Source organism: Cylas formicarius, unplaced genomic scaffold, assembly GCF_029955315.1.
Source record: "Cylas formicarius isolate icCylForm1 unplaced genomic scaffold, icCylForm1.1 PGA_scaffold_3__17_contigs__length_32017465, whole genome shotgun sequence".
Taxonomy (NCBI): domain Eukaryota; kingdom Metazoa; phylum Arthropoda; class Insecta; order Coleoptera; family Brentidae; genus Cylas; species Cylas formicarius.
The window spans coordinates 21,563,200-21,577,017 of record NW_026844326.1 but is presented as its reverse complement, the minus strand read 5'-3'; the positions used below and the strand labels follow the sequence as shown (position 1 = coordinate 21,577,017).

General features: G+C 36.0%; 1 protein-coding gene and 1 long non-coding RNA gene across 5 annotated transcripts in view; one reads left to right on the top strand and one right to left on the bottom strand.

Annotated features, from left to right (window-relative positions):
* LOC132699181 (histone-lysine N-methyltransferase PRDM16-like) overlaps positions 1 to 13,818 on the top strand; it is a 152,919-nt gene that overhangs the window by 118,165 nt on the left and 20,936 nt on the right. For all 3 annotated transcript variants that reach the window (XM_060665752.1, XM_060665754.1, XM_060665755.1), the window contains exons 3-4: positions 3,029 to 3,157; positions 3,209 to 3,338. In XM_060665752.1, coding sequence (XP_060521735.1) covers positions 3,029 to 3,157; positions 3,209 to 3,338 — 259 coding nt within the window. The remainder of the gene's footprint in view (positions 1 to 3,028; positions 3,158 to 3,208; positions 3,339 to 13,818) is intronic.
* Positions 8,784 to 11,713, bottom strand: LOC132699183 (uncharacterized). 2 transcript variants are annotated; one of them, XR_009618481.1, is made up of 5 exons: positions 11,567 to 11,713; positions 10,771 to 11,387; positions 9,522 to 10,717; positions 9,095 to 9,254; positions 8,784 to 9,040 (listed from the first exon to the last, which is right to left on the bottom strand). It is a non-coding gene; the product is annotated as an uncharacterized LOC132699183 (long non-coding RNA). The 2 variants fall into 2 exon arrangements; XR_009618480.1 differs by lacking the exon at positions 9,522 to 10,717 and having other exon boundaries at positions 8,785 to 9,040; positions 11,567 to 11,706.

Here is a 13,818-nt window from a genome sequence, read left to right as displayed (position 1 = left end):
CTCAAATGGAATTTTGTCTCGTGTGTCTCGTTTTAAAAAATTAAAACTGGAAGTCATCGAAAAGTGAAAACTGTGCGAAAACTCTAGTAGTCCATTTATTTATACCAAATCTAGTATTGATACATCAAGTATTGTAGAATTAGATTAGTAAGTAAGTAAGTAATAAGTAAGTAATAATATTTATTTAGCACTAGGCTATTTACATAAGCAAGTAAAATTTACATAAACAAAACTATAAACTTCGCAAATACCCCGTAAGTCTCTTCTTGAACACTCTTGAGCAAGGCACGCCCTTAATATTATCCGGCAGTTCATTAAAATTATAAACACCATCGTAGAATAGAGTTTTCTGTAAATTTGTTGTTTTTACCATAGAAACATTGAAGTGCTGACTGGAACGTATATTATATTGATAAAAGTTTGACCTTTTTTCCAACCATTATTTAAGATAGCCTGGTTGGTGATCGTGCGCAATTCCATAAACCAATATTAAACTTGCTCTTCTAATGAACTGCCCGACATTTAGCCAATTTAGCTGGTCTAACGCACTCTTTATAGGACTACATCTATCACAGTTCAGGATGATTCTCATGACCCTATTTTGTTGTAACTGTAACTTATTTAAATCTTCTTTTGTACAAGCTATAAGCAATGAACAAACATATGAAAAATGAGGCAAAATTATACTATTATACACTAATATCCTAGTCCACTGCGACAAAAACCGCGATACACGGTTAAAAAACCCTTACCAATTTTTTTGCATAGATATTCAAAATGATTACTAGAGCATAATTGTGGATCCAAGATCACCCCTAAATATTTCATTTCGGAAGCAAACTCAATTTTATTACCCTGTATATCCACCGAATACCCCGACTTATAAAATTTTTGACAGTTAACCTTAGAACCGATAACCATGCACTTGGTTTTGGAGCTATTTAATTTCAGTTTATTTTGACACAGCCATTCGTAGAAATAGTGCATTTCGGTGTTCAGTTTGGTAGCTATTTCTTTGCAATCGTTTCCAGAGACTGAAATAAGCGTATCATCAGCAAATAAGTTGACAAAGGAGTTTTTTAAAACCTGATGCATATCATTTATATAAATAATAAATAATAGCGGGCCCAACACGCTTCCCTGCGGTACCCCCCATCTGCTATCCCTATGACTAGAAACATTATTATTAATTTTAGTCTGAGGAGATCTATCAGATAAAAAGTTCTTTATCCATTCTAGTGCAGAGTCTTTAATGCCATATAAACCTAATTTTGTAATAAGAATGTCCCTGTCAATAGTGTCAAATGCACGTTTGAAATCTACAAAAACACTCAGAATTTGTTTTGATTCATTCATGTCTTTCCGCCACACTGCACACATATATTGCAACGCAGATTCGCACGAGTGTTTGCTCCTGAAACCAGACTGTCCACTGTAGAGTAGGCAGTTCCGTTCCAGGTAGTCTCTCAACTGCCCACACACTATCGTTTCCAGGATTTTATCCACCACGGGCAGCGAGTTAATTGGTCGAAAATCACCACGTGTTTTCGGTTTTGACACTTTAGGTATGGGCACTATGATGCTTGTTTTTAGTTTATCATTGATTTTTTCGGCACTTAAAGACGCATTTACCAAATATAACAACGGATAACCTAATACACAAAATAAATCCTTGACGCGCTTAATATTTAGAATAGAGTCACTTGTACTTCTATTTTTTAAGTTATTTACAGTTTTTTCAAGCTCCGATATAGTTATTTTTTTAAAGCAAGACAAGCTACAGCTGACCATGTCACACACAGAGTGCCATTGCTTCTTTTCTATACTCTCTGCTATTTCATTTAAGCTATCGGCATAAAAGTTATTCATGCTTTCTTCTTCTTTGTCACTGTAATGTTCAAAATCAATATTGGTAAAATGTGCTTTTTTATTTTTCTTTCCAACAAGTCCTTTTGATCTCTGCTACATTTTCTTTCCATTTCCCTTGCAATCATCAATTTTTTGGTTATAGTATCTTTGTTTTTCATTTCTGATAACTGAAAGCAATGTCCCTAACATGTTGCGCCGTCCTATCGCACATGAAAACCACGGATATTTCCTTGGTTGGGTCTTGCGGAGCGGAGATATATTAAAAACCCTTGAAACCATTGAAATTGTTCTATTGGTTATGGCGTTTCAGCTACGCCTAATGTTCCTCGCATAATCTAAAGCGCATCGGCCCAAATATCTGGCGCACTCGAAAGAGACAATCTGAAGAATTGAAATATCCATTGCAAGCATATACCGCAAATTTTAGAAAAAAAATGGGGCTAATGTAGAAAATCTTAATTTATTTTTTACTGATAATCATTAATGATCATAATCATTAATGAAATAGCAATTGATGATATCTTAAGTGTTGCAAAGTTACTCACAAATGAGAGAAAATGTTAGTGGAAAATCTTGTATATGACCACCTGATTCATGAGTCATAAAGAATTGTTATCTGCAGAGATGTATCTGCCGTGACAAGAAAAGATACCACGATTATCGCTGTGCGATAATTTGTGCATGTGAATGGGAATCGATCATTACCGATAATTCTCAAATAATACTAAACGGTCTTTCTATTGCCGGATATGACAGATTTCGTTAATAACAAACACATTTAACGTATAATTTGCAGTCCGGCGTGGCGCATAAAAATGATGAAAAACGACAATACTGCGTTAAAATATGAAATAGAAAGTGTATCTGATGTTCGAAAGTATATCGAGTGTTATCTACACGCTGATCTATAAACCGTGTCGTTTACCTTAATTTAAATATATCTTGTGATTTTAGTCTTATCTGTTCATTCGCGTTTTTTTTAAATAATCGAAGCAAAATCACACACACACGCTTGGCCGCTGAGATGATTACATTTCAAAAACCACCTTTTATTGTCTAAACTTCGTATCCTTCGTTTTATCTGCCGTATTTCTACTTCGCTTTTGAAAATTAAGAAGCAATTTGAATGTGCGACCCATTACGAGTATCAATATTCCAGGTGCTTGCCGGTACCGGAGCTCGGGGGTGGCTAGACGGATCCTTAAAACATCAAAACTGGTTGAAACTGGTGCGAAGTGTTTCCAATAAGTCATTCGCCAATACGAGACACCTATTGGTGAACGGACAGGTAAGGTTTCTGCAAAAGGTACATCGTAGACATTCATTAGCGGTTTGGCAGCTCTGGTACGAGACAATCATCAAAATTCCACCTGGTGGTGAAATGATCCTTGGTCCGAAGGAACCTTTGAACATTCGAGATATGTATGCGGATTCCGAATCTGTCGACGTTCTACCGGATAAAGATGCTGGTGAGTTTTGACGCTCTTTTCTTGATATTGGATTTATATATAAATTCTCTCTTCGCTTATAGTTTATTTGATAATTTTGTATGCTTTTTTACATATAACCGTGTTATAAGCTAAAACGTATTTGTTAACACTGTAGAAGAGAAGCAACCAATTAATCTCTATTTTAAATGATATTGTAGCTGTGCAGATAGCGGCAATATGAATCATTTTATGTTTTGTCGATAATAAATTTTTGACCAACACAACAACACCGACGCCAAAAACTTAAATCTTTGATTCTTACGGTGACTTTTGATGTATGCATTTAGGTAATGGACAAGAAAAGGCAATTTAAATTAAGTGTAGTCTATCGGGGGTTGGGTTGCTACAATTGATAAATTTTTGCCTTATACTTACCTATATATTTCGGGCCACTTTTATTGTTTATTCATTTCAATACAAAATTCTTTTTATCTGGACTGGACGGAGTTTCCCATTTGATTACTCAATAGCTTTCTGAAATAGTCTATAGGTGCATAATGCCCTCAGCTAACCAGCGACTGTTTTCTAAGTAGAGGCCACTGCAACCGGCGATTTTATTAAGTTTTTTTTTATTGAATATTCATAATTTTACACATCTTTGATTTGGATTGTGTGAAGGATAGGTAGAATTAGAGGGACTCTTGTAGACATTTCCACTTTGGACGAGCGACGATCAAAAATATGATTCACATTACCCCATAAACGTGGCAAATATTATAATAAACAATCGTCTGTGGCATAAATAGCTGGCCACGTGACTTGGGGACACGTCGGATTATCGGAGGCCATTGTGACGCCCGGCTTTCACCCCTTTTTCGACAGATTAAATGGAGATGTCGCACGTCAAAAAGCGTTATTTATTACACCGGGCATCATTACCGTATCACACCCCGTGTATTTATTACGTCTCCGGCCGCCGACAGATGCGAAAAAGTCACGGATTGTACGGTTCCTCTCGCGCCATAATCTATGATAATTGCGATAAAAGATGGGGTTGCGTAGTGACAAACGAAGTCTAGCTCGCGCGCGCGGAGAATAAGGTGATTGATTATCGTGTTTTTCTGATGATCGGCGGCGAAAATATTTTACGCAAACAACGGAGGACTAAACGATGTGAATTTATATTGCCCCTACGCCTATTTATTGTTGTTAGTTTAGGTCCGTTGTGATCGATCACCGGTAGTACCAGTGACTCCGAAATGAATATACAAAGTTATTCACGGTGAGTGTCCTATTAGACCTTTATGGAGAATGACTTACGGTTAAATCCTGAAATGTTGGTGCCATGTTATAAGCGAATGTGAGCTACCTATGTAAAATATTTTTGGGCAGATATACATATATTCTGGAACTTTTTTATATAACATTGAACATTTTCGGAGATAAAAAGTACTTTCTAAGACATTTGGCAACTAACAATCCGATATAAAATGATATTTTTTTTTGCAATGCGTACAGATAAACACTTGAATTTTTGGTAGCGGTTCCCTATTAAATTGCTATATCATAATATAGTATGAGAATTAACTTATCCCGTATAGGGCGTATATAAGATAAGGCCTAATTTTCTAGGTATAAAATCCATATTTTATATTCATGCTACTCAGATGAAATATGTTTACTTTAATACGCTTTAATTACAATATTTTGGTTTTTTACTTATAACTCGGAAAGCAGAGAAAACAGATATACCATAGTTTTGTACTTTTTGATGGCAAATTATTTGCTCATTTACGTGTCAATATAAAATATGCGGTGTTCCATTTAAAATACCCACATAACATGGACATTTATATCTTCCCAATTGGGTCTTATCTTATGAACGTCTTGTACCCGATAAGTCAATTCTTATACTATATTATGATAAAGCAATTTAATAGGGAACCGCAACCAAAAATTCAAGTGTTTAGCTGTACGGGTTGTGAAAAAAATTATTATTTTATATAGGATTTTGTTGGTCGTCAAATTTCTTCTTTTTTATCTCCGAAAATGTCCAAGATAGGTATGGTACATGTTACATAAAAGAGTCCCAGAATATTTTGCAGAATCCAAAAATGTAATAATATACAGGGTATTCCATTTAAAAACCGAAAGTTGATATTCGAGTATATCTGGCAACACGGCATGGCAAAAAAAATATTTTACATAGGTAGTTGATGTTAGCTAATATAAGGTTTTTATCGTAAATCATTCTTCATAAACGTCTAAAAGGATACTCACCGTGAATAGCCCTGTAGATAGTCTCTATTACACAAAACGGAAGAAATTCCTTTAGTTATACATCTTCACAATATGAAACGATAGCCAAAAAAAGACAAAAAGCAAACTACAATTAAGAAATACCTTCGAAATCAGTTGATTTAATCTCTTACACATTTTTTATAACTATCAACAGAGGACTGATAAGGTAACATTTTATTTGCCAGTTATCGAAAACAGATTAGTTCAGTAATTAGGTTTATTATTGTTAATTATCCTATAAAGGAGCATTGAATAGATATATACGAGGTGTATTGAAAAAGTAAGGCGACTTTTGTAAATGGCCGGCTGGGTACATTCGATCGTCACAGTTTCAGCCAGTTTGCACGTTTACTTTTTTTGTGACACACAAGCGTTAGACGGGTTTTGTGTGCTCGGTGATTTTCTGCTGTAACAAAAATCGAAGAAAGAATTTGCATAAAATTTTGTGTATAAAATGGAATACAGTGCTGCAAAATTGAAATGTTGGCAACGGCATATATGAATCTCCTTTGAGCAAAGAAATATGTTTATAAGCAGTTCCAAGATGGCCGAGAAGACGAAGATGACGAACCTCGCTCTGGACGCCCCAGCACGTCAATAACTCATGAACTCGTTTAAGAATTGAAACAAATGGTGTTGAAAAATCGTCGAATCACTACTAATGAAGTGGCTGAAGACGTCTCTATGTAGCATTTGGTGCTTAATTTTGAACAAAAGGGCAGTCGAAGGAGCATCGCTCAAAAGCTGTTGATGGACGTCGACGATGATACTGATATGGTCATGATTGGTGACGAATCATAGGAATATGGTTATGACGTTGAAATAAAAGTCCAATTCTTCTAATGGAGGGACCCAGGATTGCCAAGACCAAAAAAAGCATACCTAGTTCGATCAAATGTCAAGGTTTTGCTTACTGTTTTCTTTGATTATCGTGGCGTAGTGCATCAAGAGTTCTTACCACAAGTTCGTACGGTTAACAAATACCTTGAAGTTATGCGCCGTTTGCGAAAATGAATACGAAGGAAACGTCCTGAATTGTGGAAAAGTTATTCATGGATTTAGCATCACAATAATGGACCTGCTCCCACATCGTCGCTTGTGTCTAATTTTTTCGCTAAAGTGCTTACCAGAAGTGCTTCGAGGATTGGAAAAAAGTTGGCACAAGTGTATGTGGGGGGTTACTATTTTGAACATCCATTTTGATAAATAAGTACTTTTTGATAAAACTTAAAGTCACCGTATTTTTTGAACCTACCTTGTATATTACAAACAACACGAATACATGCGTTTTGTACAATTAGCTCATTATATTGAGGCAAATAATAAATACCACTGATCCAGTAAGTTATTGCTTAACTTCTTCGCTAAATGCATGTTGCTACAAAGATTTTAGTTTGTAAAAGTTTGCTTTTATTATATGATTAACAGAGTGGTTGGTTACCATCTGTAACCTTTGTTTCTCCACCCGAATGCACATTACTTCAATCTGCATCTACTTTCAAACCGTGATGAATGTTTATTAAGGTAGCGTTTAAAACACTTTCTGGTGGAAATGAAAAATACATTTGAAAGTCGTCTGTTCACAAATAAAACAAACAATAATTCAAAACATTCTGAACATCAGAAATAATATATATAAAATAAATATATGTATGTAGCCTATGTTTCAGATAATTGTCCATACACTAGTTTTACTAATTGCAGGTCAAAATTTACTTGCCCTGATCAAAAAAGATTAAAATAGTCAGTAAATATTTATCCATTGCCTTTAAATGTCAATTGACTACCTTTGCAATGACCATTTAACGGAAAATGCAGTTTTTGCCCATTTAATTAAAATATCCACTCTAATCCAGTCTAATTTCTTAAATTTTGGTTCAATATTTGATATTATAAAAAAATCATGGGTTTTAATTGAAACAAATAAAAGATTACTCCGTACAAAATGCTTGTTATGAAACTATTATATAAAAGTACGTAGTCCCCCTTCTAGTCGCTAGGTGGCACCACAGCTTTAAAGCAGAGCCAAAAAACTGTGGAATAACTTACCATGGACGGTATATTCGCCATCTATGGTCTTAACCTCATTCTATTTTAAAGCCCGTTTATAATAAATTTGCCAAAGGGCATTTTAGTACTGTTCAGAACAGTAAATTGGGCGGGAATGGGTGATTTCTACGAAGAGGTGTAACATATAATTACGATCGAACTTCACTTACCAGGTAAGTTCGTTTGATCATTGAATTATATGTTACACCTCTTCTATGAAATCAATATACGTAGACTTTCAAAGGCAACTCAGCAAATTTGTTATAAAACGATTTTATTCGGCTATATAAGGAAATCCAGAAAGTTTATGAAAGCCTCGAGTACAAATACAAAATAAATGGCTATCCGAGAAAACAAACCTTCTGAAAAATTCTATGTCCCAAATGTGGCATTAACAAAAAGGCCTGCACTTGCTGTACAAATAGGTCTATTATAAAAAAGGGGAAAACATTTAGAGCATTCTCACCAATCTGCCGTTTTTCCAATCATATCAATTGAAACACCTTTACAAAACGCAGACGATGTTGAGGCATGTCGAGTTCTGTGAACAGTAAAAATAAAAGTGTAGACACCACTATCTTCTAAAGTTATCTTTATTCATCTACTTTTGTTGGGTATAGTTGCTGCCCTACAAGGCTTTTTAAATGTAATGAGTAAACGAGATTCACTGCCTCTTAAAGCACTGGCCCTCTCAATAATATATTTGAAACCACACAAAGATTTACATCTTCATATTTATGCAAAATTAAAAAACAGGTCGAGTCTTATTTATAGCTGAAATCTTAATTTGATTCGTTATTCTAATTTCTAATCCATCTGGAAATGATTTTATGTTGACCAATTCTATAAGAGAGAGCGTTTGGACTCTATGTACAATCGTTAACTTCAGTAGGAGAAACTAATTTAATTGTTTTAATGACAGTTAATTGCTTTAATGACAAGTCATTAGAACGTAACCCTTTTACAAAGTCAGGGACATAACTAGGGCCCCAAGTGCTGTTATATCTTGGTTTACTTGGCCTTAGATTATAAACACCTTAAAAAACCTAGTTAGATTTGCATTGTTAAATAAACCTGATCCAAAAATAAGGCCGTGCTGCACTGAAAGAACTCAATGAGCCATAGGACTTGCCTTGTCTAAAATGAATAGTAAGGAAATCCAATACAGCCTAGGTGAGAAGTAATAACACTCCACTCCCCTCCTTTCGTAAAAGCTCCACCAAAGTTTAAATGCATGCAGGTATTAAATGCCTCAAGGTAGCGCTCTGAACAGATGATAGAAAAATATCCAGCAAATCTTCTGGAATGCTTGCCTGACAAAATCCCTGCAGCCAGGGTAAGGGATTTCCACAAAGGGTGACCTCTCCTGTCAAAAGAAGAAGGTAATTTGTCTGGAATTAGAAACAATAAATAACTACAACGCCTCCCATGAAAAAAAAGCAAACCAATGCTGGCTGTGCCCGTAAGGGATTACTGCGATCCCTGTAGCTCAATCAGCCTTGATTTTTCGTAAAACAAGTGGCAACAAGCAAAACGGGGGGAAAACATAGAAGAAACTGTCGCTCCAAAAAACAGTAAACGAGTCTTCATTAGATGCCTCCGGATCTGGAAATTAGGAAATAAACTTTCAGCATTTCTTACTTAGGCGAGAAGCAAACAGTTCGATTTTGGGAATCCAAATTTGCTTGTTATTTTAGCAAAAGCATTGTCCGAAAGGTACCATTCACCATCAAAATTCAAATTCGTGGGTTCCTTATGCGCTTCAAAATTATCGGAAGATCGAATGTAAGATGCTTTAACCCATAACCTCCTTTCTTCACACCAACCCCAAGGCGCCTCGAAATTTCGTTTAAAACAGGAAATTTTACTCACCCTATTCTATTTACATACAAAATAGCAGTTGTGTTATCAATCCTCAAAAGTGTCTCGCAGTTAGTCAAATACGAGGCGAAGCATTAGAGACCAAATGAGGCCGCAGTTAATTCTAGTGCATTAATATGAAACTGAGCTTCCCTAGGACTCCAAAGTTCTCTGGCACAATTCCCCAACCCAAAGGAGTACCATCTGAGAAAATCTCAAGTTTGTAACATTGCTGCCTTACAGGGCATTCAGGATTCTGTAAACTTTTTAGCCATCACATAAAATCCCTCCGTAAATTACAAGGAATTATCATCCAAATATCATAATTATCGACAGAGTCTTGAAGGGCTAGATATTTGATTCTCTCAAAAATTCTTAGTATATACCCAACTGTAACAAACTGCTGGGCAAACTGAAAACTAGCACAGCACAAAGCTCGGCAAAGACTCTTATTTCGCAACGGTTCAAATTGCAAAACTTACTTACTCATCAGAAAAAACAAGTGGTGGGATTCAAAAAAACAAAACCTAAAAATTTACGGGATTTCGAAGGATGTAAAACATTCTTATAATTAATAACATAACCCAACCTAATCAGTGTGTTGCAAGTTACTTGAACATTTTTTAAGGATAGCTAACTATCACCAAATAGTAAAGTTATCTAAATAAACTATTGAGGGAAAAGCCTTGGCAGGGAGATAAGAAACCACAGATTTCATTAATTCTGTAAAGGCCCACGGGGCGGTGCATAAACCAAAGGGTAACACGTTAAACTGATAACAGAGAGCATCAAAATAAAATCTTAGAAAATTCTTTTGATTTTCAATTATTGGGACTAGAAAGTAAGCTTCTTTCAAGTCCAGAGTGGTCATAAAGGACTTCCTTGTGAAGAGTGTTTCTACTAATTTTCTGTCTTCCAGTTTAAAATGACAAGTGTCAATAAAAGCATTCAGTTTCTTTAAATTTAAAACTAATCAAACCGAACCATCCAATTTTGAAACCAAAAAGATCTGTAAAATAAATTGATTCTTACAAGGTTCGCAAACTGCAGTTGCACTTATCTCTAACAGGTGTTTGACCACATTACAAATTGAATCTTTTTCTTGTTGGGACCAAACAGGATCTGTCGTAATCAAGTCCTGTATAACTGGCCTCGCAGATGGAATTTTATATCCATCTAACCAAGGTAGAATCTGTGCATCTTGAGTTCTAGAGTTCCAAATGTCCCGAAACTCGTGCAATCTTTCAACAAAAGTACTTACTATTTTTTCCTGGGGACACAACTCCACCCCCTTTCCTCTCGAACCTTCCTGTATTCCCTCTTTTGAGGGTACAATGACTTTCACCCACTTCAGCCTTGCAACTTCCGGGAACGAAGTGGGACGGTCGAGTTTAAATTTGTATGCTATAAAAGCCTTGTTCCGGATGCACCTGACTTTAACTCGGCCACTAATCTGCAGCTAATCTGATTGATTTGAGCCTATCAGCCAAATCTTCTCCATATAAACAAGAGTGCAAAGAAGCATCAACGAGCACTTCCTTCATACAAGGCTGCATTTCATTTGAGACCAGCGAAAGGCTTAACGCGGCTGAACTTCTATATACTGAACCTAAATGGTGTATTTTGCTTAAAACAAATATTGCATTACTCAACATTTCGATGAGAAGTAAGTACTACTCATCCTTAACCGGTTTCAAAAGCAAGGTCAAGAGCGTCCTACCAACCACCATCAAAGCACCCCTTGTTGCAGTCAGTCTCTCATCCCTTTTCTTTCCACCTTTGTTGATGGCAGATTTCATCTGCACATTCAATTTAGGAGAGTTATTGAGCGGCAATTCTTCGGCACAGGATATCAACGCAAAAGGTCACTGAGACAATCTTCGGACACACCGGATTTCAAAAACGTATTAATCTGACTTGCCAAAATGTCATGACACATCAAACTTTGTGTTGGGACTATCGACCCCATAGCTTAAAGGCCATTTTGCTTTAAATCCGTCCCAAGGGGCTCAACAATGACATCAGAATTAATTGAAGGGCCTAAAAAATATACTTACGATGGAGTAAATGCATTCCAACAGCCATAAAAAATTGTTCATTATGTCCCAGTATCCCGGGCGCCTCATCCATAGCCGGACGAGCCAGAAAACTCTATTTTTTCGATGTCGAAAAAATATAAAACCATATGTATGGCTGACCCCCTCACAAAAGGATTGCTTCCAATTGTGAAATACTTACATACGACTGCTGTCGTATAAGTGGGAAAGATGGGGGGTCTTTCGAGTTCTGGGGATTCCGATCGGAACCCGGACGATGAAGAAATCGTCTCCCAATTGTAAGAAAATCTCGTTGATGGGAACCACGCCACTAGCGATTATGTAATCGCGGATGGAAAGATTTAATCTTTCGTCGTAGGTAGGTTCTTTCTTCATCCGATAAGGAATAACGTAAATCTCACTTGTACTTCTCCATTTAACTTCCAAAAACGCTGAAAAAAGCTGAAAACACCGACGCCGAATAAAAATGAACATGTGCCACCAAAGCACAAAAAGAGGAATGAGGTTAAGACCATAGATGGCGAATATACCGTCCATGGTAAGTTATTCCACAGTTTTTTGGCTCTGCTTTAAAGCTGTGGTGCCACCTAGCGACTAGAAGGGGGACTACGTATATTGATTTCATAGAAGAGGTGTAACATATAAATAAATGAAGTAAATATTTTCTATACGGAGAGCAAGGTTAAAATATTACTATAAAGGGTAAAATATTAAGCATAGGATATCATAGTATTCACAAATTGTGTCCGGGTTTTTTTCAAGTTTCTAAGATTTCCTTTCCTTCTCAATTTTCAACTTTGATTTATTTTGTTTTGCTTTGCTTTGCTTCGTCCTTTTCCCAAAATTAGGTCTCGTTTTATTGGTGAATGCTGTTGTGGTCGGGGAAATTAAAAATAGATAAATGTTAATCAGTTGTACCAAAAAGGTAATCCAGGGTAATTCATCTTTAATTTTCATTGAGCCATTGTTGTTGTTTTTTAAGCAAAATTCTTTAATATCATGCTTGTGTCGTACCACACAATGGCCCAACTCAGAGAATATCCGTCTAATCTATAATTAGGAGTAGCTATGAATATGACACAGTTTCTTATTTAGATTGTTTGTATCATATCAATTCAATGCAGTCTTCCTCGTAATAACTTTAAATTAGTGGCAGTTAGAAAAGCACCTAATTGCACCTAAAAACTGGCAATGATAATAAATACATCCCGATTCAAGTTCGTATTTAGTGTGTAGTGTCATCTCGTTTATCTTTTTTGACAATCTTATGGATTATGTTGAGATTAATACTACTATTAGTTGTTCCATATGTTTACCAAAAAAATTTGACATAAGATCTTGCAGCCGATGTGTATGTAAAGTGTTTTTAACCCATTGGCAGAATTTGTTAATTAATGGCCATTAATTCATAAATTAATGGTTAGTTGCTAATTATTAATTTACCCTACCATAACTCTCTCACCTTGACGGAGCTAAAGGAGGGTAGGCGGGGCTATTCCAACCGATTAGACCCTTGTGCATGTTGAATAAAATCCGAGGCATTATCAAAACCTCGAATCGCGATTGGCCAGATAAGCATCCCACTCTCCGTCCGTGGCATATGGACGCATTGTTTTAAACCAAGCGGCACGGCGATGAATAATTACAATTTTTTAAATAGGGGTGTGAGACAGATGTGTACGTAATACGGTTAAACTGGAACACCTGACTTTTCGACGCCGCCAACCAACAACGGTCACGATTCTAGGACGAGATTGAGTGTCCCATATGTAAAAATACCAAAATGAATTCTAATATTATAAAAAGGAATGATTGTGCGCAAAATATTTATGTAATACCAGTAAAATATTAGATTTATAAATAATAGTTTAACTCAAATTAAAACAGGCACCTCAAAAAGTAACCAACTGAGTCAGTACTCCTGGATACTATGGATTGGTTGGCCTATGCACCCATTTTATTACCCAACCCTGTTTTTGGACAATCATTTACAACAATGGTCACATATTTTGAATGACTTGGCGAACCAGTAAGTAAGTATAATATAAAATAATCTTCACTTTTCTTCTGGACGTCTGGTCCAATCCTGAATTAGTTGTTAGTAGAACTTGTAAGGGCTTAAGATACACAAAGGAAAAGATTTTGAAGTGTACCAGGTGGGATGGAACTTTAAAAAACAGAAAAAACAAAAGAAACAAACTTCTGCCGTATGTATCTTTATGTAAGATTTTAATCTCAAAAAAGTGGATTTT